General features: G+C 46.9%; 1 protein-coding gene across 14 annotated transcripts in view; it reads left to right on the top strand.

Moving 5' to 3' along the window:
- The window catches only part of TNC (tenascin C), a 93314-nt gene that overhangs the window by 62123 nt on the left and 7046 nt on the right, over positions 1-24145 (top strand). For 6 of the 14 annotated variants that reach the window (XM_047699927.1, XM_047699931.1, XM_047699930.1 and 3 more), the window contains 7 exons: positions 6581-6853; positions 12540-12662; positions 14122-14265; positions 16300-16419; positions 18222-18365; positions 19134-19264; positions 22686-22818. In XM_047699927.1, coding sequence (XP_047555883.1) covers positions 6581-6853; positions 12540-12662; positions 14122-14265; positions 16300-16419; positions 18222-18365; positions 19134-19264; positions 22686-22818 — 1068 coding nt within the window. Of the gene's footprint in view, positions 1-1160; positions 1437-4738; positions 5012-6580; positions 6854-12539; positions 12663-14121; positions 14266-16299; positions 16420-18221; positions 18366-19133; positions 19265-22685; positions 22819-24145 lie in introns of all 14 variants that reach the window. The other 8 variants (XM_047699924.1, XM_047699925.1, XM_047699928.1 and 5 more) reach the window with 3 other exon arrangements.

Genomic DNA, 24145 nt, shown 5'->3' with positions numbered 1-24145 from the left:
TTCTCTCCCTAGCTCTAAAGGCTGGCCCCAGTACCTCAAGCCTCCAGAACCCTGCCTCATTCTAACACAGAGTTGGAGTTGAACTCATTTTCATGGTAGTATTACTTGATAGGTGTGCATTGAGGAGGTCAGACCATCCACACCCCGGCTGAAACTAGTGGTACAGGCCCTCTACATTAACAATGAGTCCCTTCATCCCTGATCTCCTAGTCCTCAAGGGACAAGAGAAACCTAACCTCCAGGGGAGCCAGCTATCTTTGCAAATTATCCAGTAAGTGGATTTTCTAGGCAGAAAATGCAACACCTCATTAAATTTTCTTTTAACTTCTGGATACACCAGGAAGGATTTCGTGAAAGCCATTTTAGCTTTGCAGTACATAGGGTAGGGTGCAGATCTCCCGATGGTGTATAGGAAACTTAGGTTTCTAAATACTATGAAGAATTTCTCTTGTGTGGATATTAGCCTTTAATTTGTACAATCCAAACAGATCAAAACAAGACGAAATAAGGAAATTTCAAAGTAGCATTTTCTAAGCTGTGCTCAGTGGACCGCCAGCATCTTGAGATGTTCAAAGACTATTTTTCCAAACGCGTATCCACTCATCAAGTCAAGTTTATGAAATTCTGGGCTACGTAAAATTAAGGAGGTTTCTTTATAGAACGAGCATTGCAGAAGCTATAACATGCTTTGTGAGTCTCTAGGGTGAGAGAGAATATCCGTAAATACTTCACTATAAAGCTGTTTTTCTTAGAACAGCTACAGAGCGAGTGAGTGCCCCACTGCAAACCTTAGAAATGCACCCTTAATATTCCACTGTTAATGGAACCTTAATATTCTACTGTTATTCTAATATTCAACCTTAATATTCTACTGTTCTAATGACCTGTTTGCTCGTCTTTGTACATGGCCAGAAAATGGTCATGTCTGTCCTTATAAAGAATGTGCATCCAGGCCCGCAGAGAAAGCAGTGTATTCTCTAGCATTATAGTCGATGCGGGTGTAGCCACAGGTGGATAGACTACCTTTCTGCAAATATTTGGAGGGATTGGCACTTTCATGTCCTATGGCCACATTCTGGAAAGATCCGTCGCTTCCTCTAATAATGTCTCTCTCTCTCTCTCTCTCTCTCTCTCTTTCGCCCATGTCCCTTTCGCTTCAGAGCCAGAGCCACAGTTGGGCACGCTAATCCTTAGCAATATTACTCCTGACAGCTTCAACGTGTCCTGGACTGCTCGAGCCGGGCCTTTTGCAAAGATTGTTGTCAATGTTAGCGATTCTCACTTGCTGTATGAGCCCCAGCAGCTGACGGTCTCAGGAGACACACAGCACGCTCACGTCACGGGCTTGGTGGAGAACACTGGCTATGACGTTAGTGTGGCGGGGACCACCTGGGCCGGGGACCCCACCAAGCCCCTCACGGCCTTTGTCACGACAGGTACTCATTCAGAGGTTGTTGCTTGTCTGCTGAGAATTCGGAGGTGGGGAGCGGGGGAAAGGCAAGAGGCGTTCTGAAGGCTTTCGACCCCAAATCCAGTCTTCGCTCCAGGTGTACACATCTAAGTGAAGAGGGAGCAGATCCTGTAGCAAAGAGGGGTATTTTGCCACCATTTGTGGGAAGTGGAGACCGTGTATTCGACAGCTGTGTCAAGTTCCCAGGGATTTCCCTGCCTAGCTTTATGGGCTGATCCATATTTTAGCGATTCTGGCTGAAGAGTGAGTTCTAAGGTAGTAACAGCCAAGAACAGGAATTTTGTCCATAAATCATGCTATGCTAAGGCCGTTTATAAGCCACCTGCCCCAGAAATGCAGTAATTTATCTTTTTTCTTAAAAAAAAAATACTTCATCTTAAATCAACATCTACAACAGATTTTGAAGGTTTGACCTAGCATAGCAGATAAATCCAAACTTCATTAAAGCTTACCCATTTATTGAACTTGACCTCTAACCTCTCTTGGAATTACCTTAAGAATTGCTTAAATATACGGCTTTCCCTTTTTTTGCCTGAGATTACCCCAGATCGATGGCAAAGCCTACAAATGGTGTGCACTTACCATATCCCTAGCCTGACAAACCTCAGGAAGTCGTTAGAAGTCTTCAGCCTCCCGCTAATGATAATTTTCAGGAGACTGACTTTACCTTCTGATTCTCACATTAAACCAAGCCTCTCCCAGCATCCGAAGTTGCTGCCAAGAAGACATGCTAATGTGTTCAATTAAATATTTAGTTGGAGGCAGCCGTGATGACCTCGAAGCGTGAGGGTTTTGATATCAGGCCTGAGTGGTTTCTGATCTTCTCCCACATCTTAGCTGCATGACCTTGGCTGCTGTTTAACTGCTCTGAATTCCAATTTCGTTATGAATGAAGATGGGACGCCCACAGCCACTTGGGGCAGCCCTTGTCTCAGGAATTAAATGGATACAATGAACTTTAAGGGTCTGGTTTCCGGCAAGTGCCTCACAGATGCTGGGTTCTTTCCACTTCCTAGCAATAGGAGGGGAGCAGTGTTCTGAAAAATAAGCCACAAGTCTAGATAGAAACTCAGCAACTATTGTTGTGAAATCATGACTTTCCTGTGATTTTTAAGAGAACACAGACATGGTTTTAACAGGAGATCAGAAAGTGTTTATATTTTCTATCCCGTTGCCTACTGTGAATTCAGTCGTTCAGACAAGTCTTCAAATACAGAACATGCTCCTTTCTCAGTGGGGCGGGGGAGGGAGCAGTGGGGACTCCCATTCTCTCGCATCCCAAAGCCATGAGATGAGCTGGAGAGGAGGAATGGCCAGCCACCCATCCAGGTCAGTCAGGCCCTTACTTGTCGCCTCGTCTCCTGCAGGACCTCCCACAGAACAGGGAGAAGAAAGGCAGGCTGGGAGTGCTGGTCTTGGGAATCCTAGATCTGGTTACAGCATTGTCTCAGCTAATCCCTGAAGTGAAAAGACCCCGAGTTTTAAAAGAAGCATATTTTTAAAAAAGAGAAAGGATAAAAAAAAAAAAAAAGCTGAACATGAATGACTATAAATAACAGGCCCTGATTGACTGACTAATTAGCCTGAAGCCCTTGTTTTCGTTGGACTCTGCCGCTTTGATGGGGTGGAGATGCCAAGGGGCTAGTTACCAAAGAGGCCCCATTTATCTAAACAAAACTCAGCAACAGAACTTGAGAGCCATGTCTTGCACACAGAGAAGCCTCTTTGCACAGCGTATGAAATTTCATCTCTGCCTTTGATAGACTTATGATTTGGGGTAGATCCTTAAATGGAAAAACAACAACAACAACAACACCAAAAAAAAAAAAAAAACCCCAAAAAATAAACCATCAAAACAAAGAGCAAGTGTGTTAAAAAAGTACAAGTCCAAACCACAACAAAATTTAAATCACTGCTTCGGGAATGAACATATTCATTCACTTGTTCATTCAATCACCAAAATCTTTATTTTTCTTTACATCCCGTGGATTAGACCCTGGGTGTTCGTGTAAGGTCATTTATTTCTTTGAAAGTTTCTATTTAGAAGCAATGGAAAATGTGCCTCCAAATGAGGGGGAGCTAAAGCAGCCTTGGTCATGGAGTTCCCAGCCCCACGCCCCCTCCAATGAAAACCAACATTCACCAAGACCATGCTTTGTTTTGCTAGAGGCACTGGACCTTCTCCACCGATCCTACTTACATCTCCAGACTTGCCAGCCCTGATGGGGTCACTAATTAGACGTTGGCCCAGGGTGTGGGAAGAGCGTTGAGCTTGGAATCAGATGGCCTGCGGGGGAGGCCAGCTTAGTCCCCCAGTAGATGTGTGATCCTGGATAAGTCATTGACCTCTGTTTCCTTAGATGTCATGGGGGTGAGGGGACAGGTAGCAATAGCCACTTCACAGTGTCATTGTGAGGTTTAAATAGGAGAACAGATGTGGAGCCTGATCAGTTGGGACATAATGGCACCTAGGAACTTAAGTGATATAAGCTCAGTCCTTTTGGAAACCCCCGTGTGTAAAGACCCCACAGCACCTGGGACACAGATATTTGGTGAATGAATGAACAGATGACAATAGAACTTACTAAAGATCCAATATGTCTTTATCTTCTGACTTTATCCAGGAAAACAAATAGCCAAAGAATTAACAAATCCTAGTATTCCTTAACTTGGCTGCAGTCATAATCTGCTAATTCTGACACATGAAAAACCTTACCCCCCTCCCTCTAGTTCAGGTTATGAGGACATATGTCACTAACAGGTCTCATCCACTTGATTCAAAGTGAACTAGAAGTGGAATAGAAACATGAAGTACACCAAAAAGGAAGTATGTATTTAGTGGGGGAGTGGGGGAATTGATTTCCTTCAAGACCTTCAGAAGACAGAGGGAAACAGAGAAAGGGATCCAAACCCAACAAAAGCCATCCAATTTTATAGGGAAAAAATCATGGCCTTTGGAGTGAGACCCAGTTAAAACCTTCGCTCTGTCGCATCCTTGCTCTGTGACTTTGGCCAAGCCAATCGACCTCTTTGAAACTCAGGGTTTTTTGCCTGCATAATGGGAATAATGTCTATCTCATAGGCCTATTGAGAGATTGGCACAAGATAACATCATCTGGCCCCTAATAAGCTCTTATTAAATATACATTTTCTGAGAATTTAACGCATTTGGTGATTGGGTATCTGTCGCTATTTGTGGAGACCTGTGCTATCTCAGCAGGGTCAGCGCCGCTAACCTGAGTTGTTTTCACTCCTCCCTTCTTTCAGAGGCCCTGCCCCTTCTGGAAAACCTAACCATTTCCGACATTAATCCCTACGGGTTCACAGTTTCCTGGATGGCATCGGAGAATGCCTTTGACAGCTTCCTAGTAACGGTGGTGGATTCTGGGAAGCTGCTGGACCCCCAGGAATTCACACTTTCAGGAAACCAGAGGAAGCTGGAGCTTAGAGGCCTCATAACTGGCATTGGCTATGAGGTTACGGTCTCTGGCTTCACCCAAGGGCACCAAACCAAGCCCTTGAGGGCTGAGATTGTTACAGGTATTTGGATTCAAGTGAGCCATTTTCCCCCTTCCTTGGTTCTCTTCCATGTAATCCATCTACCACATCACCAACGTCCTTGTCCATTTTCTTTACGTAATCCATAGATGTGGCCTGCTCTTTTGTGTTTCCCCCCACACTCTCCCTTGTCTTGTGTCTCTACTGAGCACTCCTCTTCTCCCACTCCAGAAATGAGAAGGTCAAAATGTTTGCCCCTTGGCATCCCAAATCTTGTAGACCGTGTCTTGTCCAAGTTCTTGTGTGCTTACTCCACATCACCCTCTTCTGTGTACATCCTGGCTGGTCCTCAGCTATGTTTCAGCCTTCTCAAAAGAAATATACCAATGAGGATATTTCAAAAACTTATTTACAACATTTGCCATCTCAACATCTCAACTATGATCTTGATAAACTTACCGGGTGGACTCGTTATTGGAAACCTAACTGCGAACTTATTTTATTGGTAAACACTAATATCATAGAGATTCTTTGACACAGACTAAATCCATAATTTTCTCAAGACTAATAATAATTCCTAGATACATAAAACATTAACAACTTTTAACAGTCAAAAATCTGTGTTTCCCAAAGTCTTTCCAGATTTTACTAGCTCCATAGGCTATTCAAAGGTCCTGCTTGGTGAAGAAGTTCCATGTACAAATAAGTTTTGGAAACATAGTTTAATAGGATCCTTGACAACAGGACTTTCCAGAATAGCCCAATGTGCATGTGTCTTTTCCAAGAGGGACTTACCCAAGCAGTATTTCCCAAACTTATTTGACATCAGATGCCTTTTAAGGAAGAGGAGCAAAGAGGAATGGTTTGTTCTGAGTACACTTTGGGAAACTCAGCTCTAAATTTACCTTGACAATGAGTTTTGTCTAGTGAAGGCAATCCAAGATCATACCTTGAGTCCAAAGTATGGAGTACAAGAGGTTTCAAGCCTCAGTTCTATCCTCTGAATGCCTGTCTAATGGTTTAAAAAGCAAGCAACAAAGTCAAGAGTAGGAGCCTTCTTGAGTACAACAGTTCCAAGAAAAATGCAAAAAGACCATAACATAACATTTTAAAAGCCATTTTGCTCAGGATCAAGGGAAATATAATCAGCAGTATCATCATGGGCAACTCTACAGATCGTTAATACTGGTTTATTTGTCTTTTTAAAAAGAAAAAGACAAAGGTCTCACAGAGGATGGGCACTCAGCCATTGGAAGACAGAGAGCAAATGTAAACAAGTTACTGGCTTTGAACTTGTTTAATAATGCATGGGAGGGGCCAAAGCAGAGTCCAGATGTGGACTGATAGAATTGCTTTTAGACAAAACTCACATATACAAGCATCCACTTGGCTTGTATTGGATGTATGAACTCCATCTTCCCCTTCTCCTAGACCTACTTTTTTGTGTTGAATGATTTTATTTTCGGGAACTCAGGACACTTCTGTCCCTGAGAGCCAGGGCCAGTGCATACTAATAACCCACCCTCACCCCCCCTCATCCCGCAGAAGAAGACTGCACGGGCTGGTAAATGATGTTTTCTCTCCTCCTCCCACCATGTTCTCCTCCTCTAGAAGCCGAGCCAGAGGTGGATAACCTTCTGGTTTCAGATGCCACCCCAGATGGTTTCCGTCTGTCCTGGACAGCTGATGAAGGGGTCTTCGACAGTTTTGTTCTCAAAATCAGAGATACCAAAAAGCAGTCTGAGCCACTGGAAATAACCCTACTTGCCCCCGAACGAACCAGGGACATAACGGGTCTCAGAGAGGCCACCGAGTATGAGATTGAGCTCTATGGAATAAGCAGTGGAAGGCGATCCCAACCAGTCCGTGCCTTAGCAACCACAGGTACCGTACCTCCACAGGAGAAAACCGAGAAAAGTCGTTGGCGCGGGGGTCTTCTTTCACAGGGCTGGGAAACTGCAAGAGCTTTGAACGCAGCCAAGCTCTTTCAATTACAGACGGTGCGAGTGTGGAAAATTTGGCTGAGCCTTCGTGCAAGAGGAGCAGGATGCCATTTATTTAATGGGGTTGTTGAGGATTGAATGAGATAATTCATGGCAAGCTCACAGCAGAGGGTCTGGTGCATAGCAAGGGCTCTGCAAATTAAAGCTAACTGGAGTTGCATTATTTTCATTAATACATCATCATCATGACAGTTATTGCAGTTTTTAAATTCCAAAGACCCTTCTTCCAGCCGATTATCGCTTTTTTTTTTTTTTTTTTTTGGATGCAGAGGTACTCTGGGCAAATGTTTGACCTTACAATGTGCAGGGGATAATGGAGAAGTGGTACCTCCACCTATAAAGATGAATATTTATCAGATGCAATGTGTAAATAATCCATTGCGTGCTCAGGAAGGATCAAAGGAGGGAGCTGACAAGGTCGACAGGCTGCTCATCGTGACATTCATGATTTTATAGGATAGATACTCCATGGCAGGTCTAAAAGGCACTAGAGGGGAAAATGCAAACCCTTTTCCCTATGAGTTGTTCCAAGGAGGAAAAAGGAAGTTGATTGGTAACAGGACTCTTTAGCGGGAAAGACCTATAACAGGTGTGGTGAATTCCTTCCTGAAACTAAGGGAGAAGGAGAAACTAGCATTCCCTAGAGAGACTGCTTCAAGAGGAATCAGAAGAAAGAATCACAAAAGCACAGGAAGAGGTAAAAGGGACCAAGGAAGGGGGTAGCCCAGCCTCTTCTGCTCGTGCAGAAAGATGCGATTTGCCTCACGTCACACGGCCAGGTTTGGTGTAGAACCCAAACACGGCTATTTTAATACTATTTTATTATTGTATTTTAATACTTACTTTAATACTAATTAATAATTAATATTATAATTATAATTATAATATTAATAATACTAATATTAAATGTAAGCAGGCTGGATGACAGAGAACCAATGAGTGTACATACTTGCCGTCTCTGAAAAGCAGCACGTTAGCCAAAAACTCTGTGCGCATAGGTGGGGGCATTACCATGTCAAGGTGCAGGACCCTCGGAGCTCTCTCAGAGAAGCCACCTACAGAAACCATAATCCTTATCTGTGGGTGTGGAGGAAACGCCGAAGTGCAGACAGCAGTCCAGGTGAAGGAAAACCCGTTTCTTAGTAGCTTGGACAGCCTGTCCATGGGATGCGGGTCCTTGTCTCCTCCTCCCTGTGGCTGCGCATAAAACAACCTCAGATCACAGACTGAGCCTGATTTTGACCTCGGTTTGCAGACACTGCCTTTCGACGTTTGCTTCTGATCACTGATTTTGTTTTGCCAATCTTTTTTGCTAGAGGCCCTGCAGTTCTAAAGCCAAAAAAGAAGGAATAATCAAGAGGGTTTTGTTTTTGTTTTTTTTTTTCTTTTTGTAAGAACCAAAAAAAGAAAGAAAGACCCTGCTCTTTCGGAAAAGCTTTTCTTTGATTTCTTATTCTGGGGATTTGTATTTCAAAGCCAACGAGAAGTAAGGGTGCGTGTGTGTGTGCGTGTGTGTGTGTTTGTGTGTGTATGTGCCCACATGTGCCTGCGTCCCTTGCTCCATACTTGGAAAGGACAGGACAGGTGACTCCATTAGACAGAATACGCCTTATTCCATTGTAACCTCATGTGTTTTATGAAGTTTCCCTCTTGTTTTCCATCCTCCTTCTTCTTTCCTTCCCTGCGTAGTTGTAAACCCTTCTCTGGGATGTTCTGTTCCTCTTTATCCTCATCAAAGCTGCTGCAGGTTCTCCTCTCACTCCCAGAGCACCAGCTGCCAGCCCCGAGTGCCCAGCGGCAGAAAGGGCGGTCAGGGTCAGGGGCGGCGCATACAGCGATTTGGCCTAGAGCCTCTGGGGAGAGTCCCTGGAGCCTAATCCTTGCTCTACCAGCTGTGCGGTCTTGGGCAAGTCTCCTTTCCCCTCTGAGCCTCGGTCTCCCCATCTGGCAAGTAGAATTTAACTCAGAATTCAGCCATGAGGTTTTTTTTTTTCTTTCTTTGTTTTTAAGGATTTTATTTATTTATTTACAGATAGAGATCACAAGTAGGCATAGAGTCAGGCAGAGAGAGAGCAAGGAAGCAGGCTGCCCGCTGAGCAGAGAGCCTGATGCAGGGCTCGATCCCAGGACCCTGGGATCATGACCTGAGCAGAAGGCAGAGGCTTAACCCACTGAGCCACCCAGGCGCCCCTCAACCATGAGGTTTAAGGAAGATCATGAATGTCAAATATTTCGTTTCCTTGCCCGTTGTAACAATACTAACTGTTACTATGTTTGGGTGATTTCATGTAAATTTAATTTTTTAAAGGGGTGCTTGGTTCAAAGTTCAAAAATTTAGAAAGGATCTATAGCAAAGTCTCTCTGCAACTCCATCCCTGCTCCCTAGCTTCTCAAAATACAGGCATTCGATATTGCCACTTCTTTGTCTGTAGAAATAGACAAAATTAGACATAAATCTATTATTCTCTTTTTTAAAAGATTTGAAGAAAACCACTCTTTCACAGTCTGGTATATGTGGGTTTCTTGCTTACTGGATCAGAGAGATAATCCCATATGCCTTCTTTGCTTCCCCAGCCCCTACTAATGGATTCATAGGTTAATCCCTATATTTGCAATGGCAAATGGAAGTTTGTGCCAATTCCTCCCAACAGCCATGGTCCCTCTTTGGAAAGTCCAGAGTTGCCAGGAGCATTTTTGGTCTCTGGGGAGCTAAACACCAGTGTGCCTCCGTGCACCAAATGGAGGGGCCCTGGAACAGACAGAAAATAGTTAAAAACCCAGCCACGGAGTATGATAGCTTTGTCTTCCTCTTCTGGAGATTAGAGTGCTTAGTGAGGAGCCTGAGATGATTCCTTCACCTGTCTCCGTCACCGCCCCTAGACACACACCCTCCGTACTCCCTTCCACCCCAGAGGCCATGGGGGTAGTCAGTGCCCCTTCTCCCAATTCCCAGAAACCAGCCCCCTTTCCCAGACAGTTAACCTCGCAACTCCTCTGCCCAGTTCCAATTCAGATGCACTTGAAACCACGCACCACCTAGTGGCAATGACTTTGTGTCCGGGGGCCTGACCCAGCAGGCCTGCAGAGACCCAATCCTGTGTGAACCAGGCTCTTCATGCTCCGTCCCTCGGGCTCTGACTCCCATGAGGCATAGAGACGGTAACCACCAATTACAAGGCATGTCCTCCATGCCGCATGGGCAGGGCAACGGACACCTTTATCTCCACGAATCACCGTGACACAGCCAGACCAAGGGAAAGCCAAATTCAACCCACTTCACAGTTGGGGAAACTGAGGCTAAGGGTGTAAGGTGTTTTAAGCTAGGAAAGCCAGAACAGAATTCAAACCCAGGTCAGTCTAACCCCCAAATCCTTGCTCTTAAACCATACTGGTTCCAGTAGCTATCCTCGAAGCTTAATATGGGACCTGGGACATATTAAGTATTTGGTAAAAACATGTTGAAGGGAGAATAAATTTTTTTAAATGACTTTTCATGGCCACCTCATTAAAGCAATGGACATTTGCTCCAGATTTGGGCATGGCAACTTTTTATGCAAATTGCAGATGGAAGCCCTCTTCTACCTCCTTGGGAGTTTTTAGCAACTCCAAATATTTCCCTAATGGAGTTTTTATTGAAAACCAAGCATCCACTTGGGAAAAGAGAGGCATCGTTGTGCTTATGTCTCCCAACTCTTCAACAGAATGATTTAGTTGCTGTGGGAGGCTCTGTCTTCAGGTTCCCATTGACCATCTCCTCTCCTGTGGTGCTGGAGGCTTATGGGCGCTATTTATGACAGAAGGAGATATGCTAAAATCACACATAGTCTTTCACACCGAGAAAGGCCTATCATCCAAAAATAGCACAACACTGAACCTGGATTCCCATCCCTCCCAGGCCATTCCATCAAGTTATTAAGCAAAGCTATTTCCCTGCTGCCATTCTGATGGAGCACGGCCATCAGGTGCGCACGCTGTATGACGCGACAAATTCTAAAGTCTTCTAAGACAGGGCAGATGATATTGCCGTTTGGTAGATGAGAAAACCTGGCATCTAGAGGAAAAGGCTGTGGCCACAGAGATCCATCTAAAACGTGCTGAGGCTTGCAGTCAGAGCGAAGGGCCACCTGGACAAGGCTAGCCACAGGAGAGCCCCGGTGCCTGCTTTCACACACCTCACTGGGTTTTATTTTCAGCCAACCTTATCCAGATCTTTCCTGGGAGTTGCTTCAAAATCAGGGTAGCCCATGGGAAAAAGAATTACATGGGGAAGAAAATAAAGAGAGAACAATCACTTTTACTGAATTCTTACTCTCTGCAAGATTCTGTTAGGGGTTTTACACCCATTAGATCTGCTAATCCTGGAAAATATTCCCATAGGTGGGCATGACTTCTCCCACTGACAGATGGAGCAACTGGTGCTCACAGAAGTGAAGGGAACCACCCCAGGTTGCCAGGGCCCTCCGCGGTATTTGGACAATCAAGATCTTCCAGGCTCCAGAGCCCTTGTGGTTTCAAAGCTTGGTTCCAAGGAAAGGGCAGAACCCCAGGCAGCCACAGAGTCTGACAACCAGGAGGAAAGGTCACAGGAGAAAGCCAAAAGAGGAGAGAAACAGAAATGGAGAGGGGGGAAAACATCTCCCCCACGTGGGCTGTGGGGTTTTAAAACTTAATGATCAACGTGGGTTGGAGAGGGAAAAGATGAGGAAATGAGCTCCCCGGAGACCTGAAAATTGTTTCCTGATCTCTGGTTAAATATGGTCAGCTGAAGAGGGCAAAGAGCTAAGCCAAAAAATACACAGGAAAAGCCAGCAGAAACTGGGTTTTGCGGGGAGGTATTTATGTAATAGAAACTGACCCGTGGGCAAGGCTCTCCCCACAGGTAGACCCATGTGCAGGAGGTATTGTGTTTACTTTGCTTGCTCTCCAGGCTCTGGACCTCCATCCAGTTCTGGGAATGGGTTCATCGAGGTCAGTTTCCATGTCAATGTTATTTCCAGGATCCCCGGACTGCGCCAGCTCTGCTGCCCGGTCCTGGGCCCAGAAAGGTCACACCACAGCAACATGCGTCGGTGAACCAAGCCTCAGTTTCCTCCTCTGTAAAATGGCTACAACCACACCTTCTTCTCAGAAGTTTCTAAATGAGGAGTAATCCTTATCGGTTACAAAGCACCACACAATTGTCAAGTCTTGGAATCATCTAATAAAAGGAACTAGAAAGCAAAGGTTTGGGGGAAAAAATGCTACAACTGAGAAATTCTAGGATGGCATATTCCAAGCTGTGAAACCACCCAGCCTCACTTCCTCAGGTATCAGCTGGGTGTTAACATTCTACTTGAACAAAACCTAATGCCAGCTCTACGGCCCTGGGCCCTGGGCCTGAATGAGGGATCAGTTGTCTCTGTCAAATCACAACTTGACCACAGATCACCGCATTCTCCATCCTCAAGGCTTGGCTCAGACACTAACTCTAGAGGCTGAGTCTTCTTAGATAAGGAATCCAGAAAGAATCATTGACGAGCAAGAGAGTTGACTGTTTCTGGGTTTCTCATGTGCTTTCTCCTTGACAGCTATGGGCTCTCCGAAGGAGATCAGTTTTTCAGACATCACTGAAGATTCGGCTGCTGTCAACTGGATGGCGCCCTCTGCCCAGGTGGAGAGCTTCCGGGTTACCTACGTGCCCATTGCAGGAGGTAGGGCCCTGGAAGGGGGGGTGGAAGGAGGAGCAGCCCCTGGAGGGTTTGAGTGGGATAGTGAAGAGACTCTCATAACTTTGAGACTCCCAAATAGGACCAAAGAAAATTACTTTCTTCTGTTGGAAACCATCTCTATAGATTTCATTTGTAAAGGACTGTAAGGTCCTTGGAGGAAGTGCCTTGCAAAGGGTCATTTTATGAAGACCCTCTCTGGCCTTGAAACCCCTCTACTCCTATGAGAAATAGACCCCAGTGTTGTTTTCACACAATGGCAGAGACTCTAAATACACTGGTCCTTTTCTCTTTGAGCACACTCATCTGAAAAGCTGATCCTGACCTGCATGTATGTGAGGTTTTACCCTTTGGTCCTCAGATGTGTCCATCTCAGTGCAGATGGGGAGTTGTGGCTTTGCTAGTGGAACTGGGAGTTCTAGTTCAACACACAAGGGCTAGAACAAAGACCATGGTAGGGGCAGGGGGGATGCTCCGTCAGATCTGCGCAAAGACATTCTGGCAGGTGGTAGTGTGTCCTGAAAGCATGGCTGATACCTCTTCAGAGCGAGGCTGTAACAGCTCTATAGAAGTTTGGCTTGCTGGTATATAAGCTCTTTACCAGCCCTGAAATTCTAGGAAACAGAAATTGCAGCCTTCTTCATAAATATAAGAGCACAGTCTTGACTGTGACCATCTTCTTTTCTTAAAAGAGTAGGCTGTCTGTAGTGAAATAAGTCAAACAGAGAGAGTCAATTATCATATGGTTTCACTTATTTGTGGACCATAACAAATAGCATGGAGGACAAGGGGAGATGGAGAGGAGAAGGGAGTTGAGGGAAATTGGAAGGGGAAGTGAACCATGAGAGACTATGGACTCTGAAAAACGATCTGAGAATTTTGAAGGGGTGGGGGGTGGGAGGTTGGGGGCACCAGGTGGTGGGTATTGTAGAGGGCACGGATTGCATGGAGCACTGGGTGTGGTGCAAAAATAATGAATACTGTTATGCTGAAAAAATTAAAAAAATTAAAAAAATTAAAAAAAAGAGTAGGCTGTCTGCTGGGAAGGGAGTCTGTATACTCCAAAGCTAAGACAATGGGTTAAATAAATGAGATATACATTACATACTGAGCTTTTCGTATTCTTTGTGGGGGAAAATAAATAAATACAAACATGCCAGCTCTCTACTGAACGGAATCTTGCCATTTTTAGCACATTGTGACTTCATGTTTTTTTCCCCTCCTGGCTGGGTTTTTGGCATCTGCACTGATGGAAAAAAAGCATTATACAAAAAGTAAGACGTCTTCTCTTATGCCAGAGGGCAGGAGTAAATGAGAGGAAGTCAAGAAAATGGTACTGGATCAAGATATAGTTTCGTTTCCAAATCAGATACACCCGTTCTTGGGGCAATAGTAAGTTTTAGTGAGGTTCACCATTCCTGATCTTGCTTTTGCCCTGTTCCAGGGACACCATCAGTGGTAATCGTGGATGGAACCAAGACTCGGACCAGGCTAGTGAGGCTCTTACCGGGAGCAGAGTACCTTGTCAGCGTCGTCGCCATGAAGGGCTTCGAGGAAAGTGAACCAGTCTCAGGATCATTCGCCACAGGTGTTTTTCTCACTTTATGCATGATTGCTTGTGACTCAGCAGCTGGAAAAACTTCTTTTATTTGGGGAAATCCTAGTGAGAAATGGAGTGAATGTGGCGCACCAGAGACCTCATTTCTGGTCCCTGGCCTCTTACAGGCAGGGTAACCTTGATTTCATCCTTCACCGTCCTGAGCCTTCATTTCTTGGGTTAGTGTGGAAGAAAGAACACAGTTTGGGAGTCTTACTGACCTACGTTGAAATGCCAAGTGTACCACTTAGAGATACGTGAGTTGTCAGTTAATTTCTCTAGGATCTAGTTTCCTGCTGTAAAATGGGTACAATTCTGCTTCCTTTGCAGGGTGCCATAATTTATGACATGATCTATTTAAAACAACCTGTAGATGTAAATGACTGCACGTGAATCCACCGGGAATCCTTTTAGCAGGTGCCTCGCACAGACAGAACAGGGATTGCTTTAAAGTAACCGTTCCTGATTGGGCAGCTCCTGCATGCCAGGCACTGCTATTAAACCCTTTGCATTTAAACCATGAAAATGCCTTCTATCGTTCCCATTTTACAGAGGAAAAAACTGAGATCCAGGGAAAAGAAATACCTTGGCCAAGGCCACCAAACTACTACATGCTGGAGCAAATTTGAACTTAGGTCAGTCTCACTCCAAGCCTCGTGTTCTTCTAAAATAGAGGATTATTTTCCTATTATAACCTGATTTGTACAACGTACTATAAGGAGGGAGAAATAATGAATTGCATTGAGGGAGAATGAAGTGGAAAATTTCTCTTCAGGCAGCCATGTCTCTGAACAATTTATCCTTTGATAGAAGAGCAATTATCCAGTCTAATCCATTAAAGGATCCAAAGAGCGGGCCTCATAGGAAATTTTAAAAATACCCTAATAATCAAAAAGAGTTGATTATATGCAATTATAACATCCCATCTGAACCCAGAGTCCTCTCTGCTCTCCACACAGGCCCGTATTTCCCCCATAGAAATCTTTCATTTATGGGCTCTCCGGTTGCAGACGGCGGATGCATTCCCTCCCGAGACCCATTGTCCTGGACATTTAAAGGAGATCCTGTACAGACAGGCTGAAGCAGGAAGGAGCTCGGAGCAGACCATGTGGGCTCCCAAAAGTACCCTGCCTCTGCCTGCTTCTCAGGCCGGTCATCACATCTCTTGGGGCTCAGGAGCCTCGTCTGTGAAATGAGCTGCTGACAGCTGCCCTCCAGCCTCCCAGGGCTGTTGTCCTGGGATAATTGAGTCATAAATGCAAATGCAAGAAGATCATAGTCCTATTTACATTAACTTCTGAGAAAGGGATGCTGGGTCGTCGCAGGGGTCGGTTAAACAGGCCAGTGTCCTCTGTCAGTACAAGTCATTTGGGAATCACGTCAAAGATGCCAGTGATGTTAACAGCCATGTTACTAATAGCAGCAGCCATGAGCGAGCGTTGCCCCAGCACGTTTCACACATGCAGTGCCTCGTTCATCCTTCTAGCAGCTGCCCTGGGACACCTGAAGAAATGACGCTAGGCAGAGAAGGCACACTAGAACCGGGGACTGCCAGCTTCTGGGGCTCCACAGTGCCCACCAGCCCCCTTACTGGTGCTCTCACTCAAAGCCCAGAAGAGCCTCTGGCAGCCCTGACTCTGGGAGGCTTCCCGTTTTGTAAGTTCTTGCCCTGGGAACAGTGATGAACCACAGCGATAACCCCCATGATGTTTATACAGCTCCTTTCCACCTCCACTATCGTGTAAGCCCCAGAGTATCACTGAGGATAAAGCCAGACAGAATGAGGATGCCCCTTCCACAAGTGGGGACACAGAGACCCAAGAGAGCCCAGGCAGCAAGGAAAAGCATCATGACTCAAACCCAGGGCATCCCCGCTCCAGACTCAGGATGCGAAACTCTGCGCACACCAGGTGCCACGTCCCAACCCCAGGAGTCCAGGAGCAGTGAGAGAGCGGAGAAGCTGTGGGCTGATGTCTGACCCCACCATGGCCTAGCTCTCCAACATATCATCATCTTTCTTTGCAGCTCTGGATGGCCCATCTGGCCTGGTGACAGCCAACATCACCGACACGGAAGCCCTGGCCATGTGGCAGCCAGCCATCGCCCCGGTGGATAATTACATCATCTCCTACACAGGGGAGAGAGGTAAGGCCATGTCTAAGACCCTCCCCACCAGGAGGAGTGTCTGTTGTGTCGTTCTTCCTCCTCCCTGTCATGTTTGGCCCAGGATGGCAAAAATACATGGGTAGCTTGAGAAGGCCAGTGATGTCCTTGTGGTTCTCAGAATAGACTCATGGGCTGAAGCCGGGGCTGGATAGGCCGGTGAGGAGGGCCTGGCCAGAGGGAAGCAAGGGAGACCTCACCCATCCTCCCCTGCTTTTTGACAAGTGAAGGGCATCAATGTTGTGGTTATACCAAGGAAGGCCGGTAGGCCATTTGGAGGAAAACTAAGGGCACATCTCCAGCATGTATGTGTTCCCCCAGCCTGTCCCCCTCACCTGTTAGTCTCCTTGCCTGTCACCATGAGCCTTCCTCTCCAGGCAGCAGCTCCCATCTCTTACAAAGAATGAGTTCAGAATCCATAGTCATAAACAGGCTATTTCAGGGGGCACTGGGGAGCCTGGGCCTCTTAGAGGCTACAGAGGAGGTAACAGATGCAATTGAGAAATCAGAAATTTTTTTGTCCTCATGTTTGCAGACATCTGTGCTAATTAATTTGCTTAGTTGGCTGACTAAACACTTGTTTGGGCACCAACACATCATGGCCACCAAAACATAAGATCAAATACAAGTAAGAGAGAGGAGAAAGAGATTGTTTTTCAGAGAATGAATTCATGCTTTTGTAATGAGCTACTCTAGAAGAAGACTTCACTATCTGAATCCCAAGGCATATGTTAAGTTTCCTATTTTTCAGTTCAGGATTGTTTTACACACAGTGACAACATGTAGGGACGCCGTGACCCATGCCTGGAGCCTATGAAAGTCTGCATTCACTCCTGGGCCACTACCTAAGAGAGTTCTTTATGGGCATAGAGCAAGCTGGAGAGTGTGGGAAGAGAGATTTGGGGGTTTGTTCTTTTTATTCTTCTATTCATTCACTCATTCATCTCTTCAATTCTTAAATATTCCCAATGAGCGAACTCTGAGTCAGGGCAGCTGGTGATGTACCTACAGTGAACCAGAGCATTGTTCACAGGGAATATGGGATTAGTAGAGGCAGACCTAGAAAAGGGCCTGGTCCACGAGAGGGGGTTTCATGGGTGAGAAACAAGACGATCAATTCATCCCAGGTTACCCAGGACTTTCCCAGTTCCAGTACTGAAAGTCCCATGCCCTGGGAAATCTCTCAGTCCCCGGCCAGCCCAGGTAGTCGGTCACCTGTGATCAGGAAATAAGCACACCCACCTGGCGCCATGCTTTGGTTTCCCCACTGGACTTGACCCAATGGGTCTGAGATGCAGTAACGAGGCTTTAGTACATCTGCAGCTGCCCGATTTTTGTGGTTCTCCAGCCTCATGATTTAACAATGTTTGTCAGATTATAAAAGCACATGAGAGTAAGTGAAAAAGAGGGGAGAGCAAGTAGCATTAAATCTGGGCAGCCTGAGGCTGGAGACATTAGCTGCAGCTCTCCTCCAGCTGGTTCCTGAGCCTCCGCTGCAAAGCTCCCCCAGACAGCGCCATATGGCAACACCTCCTGACCCCCAGGTCCCCTTCCTCCCGATTTGATGCGTGGAAAAATCCAGTCTCCATATGATAAATCCTTTGTGTATGGGGTGAGTGATCAAGAGAGAGAACAGGGAGTGAGTCATTTCAGAAATCAGACTTGCTTTTCCGCAGGGTCCCTGAAAGTTTCTGCTAGTAGTAGGTGTGTGCACCATGTGCCAAGTGTGCTGATGGTTCGCACGGGGAGTGGTAACTGCCTCGGTGTGTGTATTTCATGTTTAGTGCCAGAAATTACGCGCACAGTGTCCGGGAACACGGTGGAGTACGCTCTGACCGACCTCGAGCCTGCCACGGAGTACACACTGAGGATCTTTGCAGAGAAAGGGCCCCAGAAGAGCTCCGTCATCACTGCTAAGTTCACAACAGGTACAGAGACGCCGGGAGCTGGAAGCAGCCCACCCACAGCCTCCATCTTAAATGGCCATGCTCTCCAACTCCTTCTTTCTTAAGTCAGATCCTTGCAATGTGATGACATCAGCATCAGCTAAATTTACCAGCGCCCCCTCAATCAGGACCTTAAGAAACACATCATTTCCTTTTGAACTGAAATGACCACGTTCTCCCCATGGACTAGGAAATGGTTTTAAGATGAGGGCTTTTTTAAAGTGTAAAACCAGTCCCCATTGGCCCTCAACCCAGTATTTAATGATCCTTGTTCTAGGCAGGGAAATATTTTTAAGAGAAGGATTTTTCAGGTATGTTTTCCTAGATGTCCATTAGGTTTTTACATAATGAGATCTTTTTGCAAACTGCAGCAGGCCGAGAAAGTGAAGAAGCATCCTCTTGTGGTAGGGGTGAATGCCAATATTAGCATTCATCTGCCTGCTCGCTTATTCAGGACCCAGAGGGGTTGGGAATCATGTTCCCAGCTGTGTCTTTCTCCCCAAATCCACCCTAGGCCAATCTAGAGTGTGTTGGGCTCAGGAAAATCTGACCTTCAGGATGAAACGAACCACAGAGAATTCTGTCTTCAGAGATCACATGACACAGCCTCCTCCTTACAGATGGGAAAGGTTCCACCCAAGGTCCTGTAGATGAATGGAAGGGAAAGCCAGGCTTCCTGACAACCCAGCCAAGGGAGTTTTGTCCTAGAGTTGCTGACATATTTGCTGACAAATGACTTACCTTCTGCAGACCTTGATTCTCCAAGAGACTTGACTGCTACTGAAGTTCAGTCGGAAACCGCCCTCCTCACCTGGAGAGCCCCCCGGGCGTCGGTCACCGGTTACCTGTTGGTGTATGAATCTGTCGATGGCACAGTCAAGGTATCTTGCAGTATATAAACTCCCCACTCCCATTTGAAACTTGGACGTGATCCTCAGTGGAAAGAAGAATCACCCCGGGGCTGTTTCTACATCTCAGTGCAGCTAGGGAGCTGCAAACAAAAAAATTAACAGGGATTGGATGCCATGCCAGACCTTCTCAATCATATCTCCAGCCTCCCTGTCTCCCTTTAACCAGACTCCCAGTTTTGATAGGTAAAGAACCACTGCTCACAAGACTTGCGGACGTTCTAGGAGCTGGGTGAATGGTCTTTTAATGTTTTATTGAGCAAAAGCCAAGGGTTTCTTTAGCATCTTCGCCATAGATACAATATCAGAGGTGGCGTCATTCCATTATATATTGAAACATATGTCACCATGTTCTTATGACAACAATTATTAATACTATCTACGACAAATGTTATTTATATTCTCTGACCCTTAACATCTTTTCTTTTACCTTCCGTTTTGAAATAACTTTAGCCCTTCCTTTCACGAAAGTGAACTTGATCTCTAAACTTTATTTTCTGAACTCATTGTTGAACTTTTCATTTTGGTCATCACACTCTACATTTCCACAATCTTTTCCTTATTCTGGGTTCATCCATCTTTCTCTTGCATATTGTTTGTATTCTGCCTATCCTCTCCTCTTTATCTCTAAGAGTATATGTTACTGGTGGGTTTTTTTAATATTTTATTTATTTATTTGACACAGAGAGACATCACAAGTAGGCGGAGAGACAGGCAGGGGTGGGGGAAGCAGGCTCCCTGCTGAGCAGAGAGCCCGATGTGGGACTTGACCTGAGCAGAAGGCAGAGGCTTAACCCACTGAGCCACCCAGGTGCCCTGTTACTGGTGTTTTATTCTACAACCTGCATAGTGTCTCCAAGTTCTGTTCTGTTCGTTCATTCATTCATTCTTTTTCTGTTTCACTGCTGTTGTTTGATTTGGGTCTTCATCTTTCATGGTGGAGACTTCAACCCAGTGTCTGATGGTCCTTTTGTACTTGCGTCAAGAACAAAACAGCTTATTGGGAGTTCCGACGGCAGACACAGGGCTTGCCAACTAACAGGGCTATAGGGCTTACCACAGAGTAAGCAAGTGCCCAGCAATTTTGTTGGGGGACTCGAAAGTAACAGCTCCGTAAGCCTTTTTTCTTGACCTAATCCACCTCCCTAGAGGATCCTCCAACTCCTTCAAGCCAAGCTGCCCGGAGTGGAGTTGGAGGAGGAGCCTGGGCCCCCGCCGTGCACACACCTTTAATTCTGTTCCCAGATAGCTCCGCTGGGCCTGGCAGACTGGAATCCAGAGTCTTCTTTCTGGCTCAGTGTCTCCAGAGAGTACACCTCAGCCTTTCATCTGGACTGGGAAGGACAGCCATCCAGACTGGGGCGGGCGGGATGGGGTGGGTGGTTAGAGAAATGGGGAGAACTTGGAATCTGTTCCTTATTTAAGCTGTTAAACAAAGTTTTGTTCAGCCATGCCCCACACCGGCCTTCAAAGGCATCTTTGCTTTTATACATATTCCGTTCCTGAACTTGCTGGGCCCTGCGGCATTCGTCAGCCAGCCTCGGGCTGGCCCCCCACCCCCACTCAGCCAGCTCTCCCCGCAGCCTGCTGGGCTCTGTCCCCTCGCTCGGTACCCCACCGCAGCCCTTCCCATCCGTCAGGATTCTGTGGACATGGCATGCCTCTGTCTGTCTCATCTGTCATCCACTTCATCCTCATGGACTTGTACTTTCTGTCCCTTCACTCTCATTCTAAAAGAAAGCAGAGCTAAACTGGTATGTCCAATCCGCCATGTTTGACTAGAAGTGGACACACATTTCTACTTACTCCCGTGGCCCTACTTTGACTTGGCAGAACAACAGACTGACTCACTGTGTGCGTGGAGGCAAGTCCCTCAACTTCTCTAGGTGTCGTGTTCCCATTTGTAAAATGAGTGCAGTGGACTCACCAGCGCCCTTCCTAGAACTGAGCTTACCTCAAGTCCTGAGCCTCATTTCGATCTACCCTGATTGCCTAGAAAAGGACTTCGCACAGCCGCTGAGAGAGCTGAGTCATAATTTTATCCCCAAGTAATTCAATGAACCCAGCTTAATAGCTGATCCTTCCCCAGGGACCAGACCTGGGGGCCACGTAAAGGTCACTGGGTCACATGTGTCAGCCTACTGACTTACCTTCCTGCATGTCTAGTCCCCATCACTGTATGTTTCACTCAAGAAAACCAACCTGGTGCAGGAGGAGAGAGTCCTGGGCAGGTTGTGGGGAGACAGGAGTTAAAACTGGCCCCTGCCCCCCACCACTTACGGAGTGAGAGTGGATCCCTCAGCTTCTCTGGAAGTCAGTTCCCCACCCCTCCTCCCCCATGGAAGAATCAGGAGAGCCCACCTGCCCAGCATGAGGATGCGAGAGAACCTTGCGGGACCTCCGCACTGATTCGGTATTGTCTACACCTCGCCGGCTGGTTTGCAGGTCACAGCACAGCTGGGCTGGGTTTGCTAGCAGCGTAGGTTGAATACCAGACACCAAGGTCATCTGCTAAAAAGTGAATTCACTGGCGTTGGAAGCTGGAAAGAGGATTTGAAAAGGAGGAAGACTTCCTGAAAGCTGAAACAAATGTTCTCCAGACAGCAGTGCCGTGAGCAGTCACAAACTACAGGGGGGAGTGCGAAGAGGTCTGGTGGTGGAGGGACACACATGCGTCTCCTGGATATCTCTGTTCTAGAAGGAGACATGCTGGGTCGGCTCAGGCCTTTGCTCTTGCCTGCTGAGCTCCTGCAGTCATCCCTTGACTCGAGATCCCCACGCTGACTGCATCCGAACAGCTCGGGGAGCTTCTTCAGTATGTGCCTGGGAGAGCCCCACTTCTGGCTCTTATGATGTGGCCAGTCCGGGATGGAGCCCAGGCTTTGTATTATTTTCAAGCTTCCCAAAGGACTGTGAAAAAGAGCCTTATTAGGGACCACTGATATAACTGGTCTGAGAATCTAAACCCTTTGCCCTTTGTGTGATTCATCTTGCTTCCAAGTTAAGCTGGGTTCACTTCATTCACTTGTTCAAAAACTTTTTGGGAATCCGCATTCCTTATCATGATAAGCTTCAAGTTCCATAGCTTGGCACTTTAAGGCCCTTTGTAATCAGGTCTTTGCCCACTTCTTCCACCACTCCAGCACCCAGCACAAAGTGTGGTTCACCTAGGTCATTACTTCCTCCTCTGTCCCTTCTGGCCTCAGGACATTTGCTCATGCTGCCCTCCCCTGTCTTTCATGTCCAGAAGTGAGCATGGAGCCTGACATCGAGTGAGACTCAGTGGATCCTTTTGAATGAAGAAATGAATGGATGGGTGAATGAATGAATGTATCATCTGTACCCTGAGGATTTATGTGGCAAAGGACTATTACATTCTTTCTTCTGCCCCTAGGAAGTCATTCTGGGTCCAGAAACCACCTCCTATAGCCTGGCAGAGCTGAGCCCCTCCACCCACTACACCGCCAAGATCCAGGCACTGAATGGGCCCCTGAGGAGCAAGCTGGTCCAGACTGTCTTTACCACAAGTAAGGGGCTCCGGGCTCCGCTGGGCTTTGAGATCGAACTTTGTGAGACAAGACCAACCCTCCACTTCTCCTCTGACTATGACTGAGTTTTTCCCTCAAATCTCTTAAAAGGATCAGTGCCTGCCTCTCCCTGCAAGCCCGAGGAATGTGGGTGCAGAAGGTTAAGGACCTCGTGGTGAGAGGGAAGGAGGGCCAGTAGTGAGAGCTCTGGACACAAGCCCCATCTCCACCACTTGCTCTGGGTGATTTAGGAAAGTTACTGCCGTCTACGGCCATACCACCCTGAACGCGCCCGATCTCGTCTGATCTCGGAAGCTAAGCAGGGTCGGGCCTGGTTAGTACTTGGATGGGAGGAAAGTTACTGCCACTCTGCAAGCCTCAGTTTCTTCATCTATGGGATTCACAAGTATCCCTTCCTCAGAAGACCCCTGTGCTCTCTGAGCCCCTAGCCCAGTGTGCGGACCAGGGGCTGGGCTCACTATAAGCTGAGGCCTTTTTTTCCTTCAGCATGCGGGCCATTACAAAACCCGCCCATGATCAAAATCAAAACCAGTCCTCCCACCAAGCTGGTAGGATCATCAGGTCCCGTTTTCTGCAGGGGTAGCAGAGGCTCCCAGAGATGAAATGACTGTAGGTTCTAGCATGAGTGAGAGGGAGATCTGGGCTCGGGGGTTCTGGGCGTGGCCACCAGGTGTGGTCTGCAGACAGCAAACGTGCAAGGCATTTCTCTGGTGAATTCAGAGGACTTGCACATTCCTGAGAGGGGGAGAGGGGCCTCTGGAAAAGCCCTGAGCGTGGGGTACCCAGAGGGCATCCCAGTGCCTCCTGCCCTTCACACACGGCTCCAGTCACTCTGCACATCCCTGCTGACATTGCTGCAGAAGCCAGGGTCCCCTTTGCCAGAAGGGGTCAGGTCAGAACAGCTAACTCTCTGTCCCACCTGCTCAGCATAGCCCAAGATTGCGTTTCTGTCAAGTTTGACGTTGCTTTGCATCACATTAGAGCACTTGAAGGTTTCCCAGGCATTCATGTTTGGTCCCTCCCAGGCTCAGAGCAGTTAAATGACTTCTCCAGGGTCCTGAGGCAAAGGAGTGCAAGTTCAAGACTAGAACTCTTGTCTTTGGCTCCCAAATCCTCTGAAGAATTCGGAAAGCATGCTTGTTAGATGCTCCATAGAGTGCCCTGATCCACAGCGAGCCACCAACTTGAGCTAGACACCCAGCCATCCTGCCAGGACCTGGATCTGCTCGAGGTAGATCAAGGTCAGCCTGATACTCGCTCCTCAGGGCAGCTTTGTTCTCCCCCCACCACCCGGCTGACATCACTG

This window comes from Lutra lutra, chromosome 13 (genome assembly GCF_902655055.1).
Source record: "Lutra lutra chromosome 13, mLutLut1.2, whole genome shotgun sequence".
In the NCBI taxonomy this organism is placed as follows: Eukaryota; Metazoa; Chordata; class Mammalia; order Carnivora; family Mustelidae; genus Lutra; species Lutra lutra.
The sequence above is the reverse complement of the archived record's forward strand: the minus strand, read 5'-3'. Positions and strand labels throughout refer to the sequence as shown.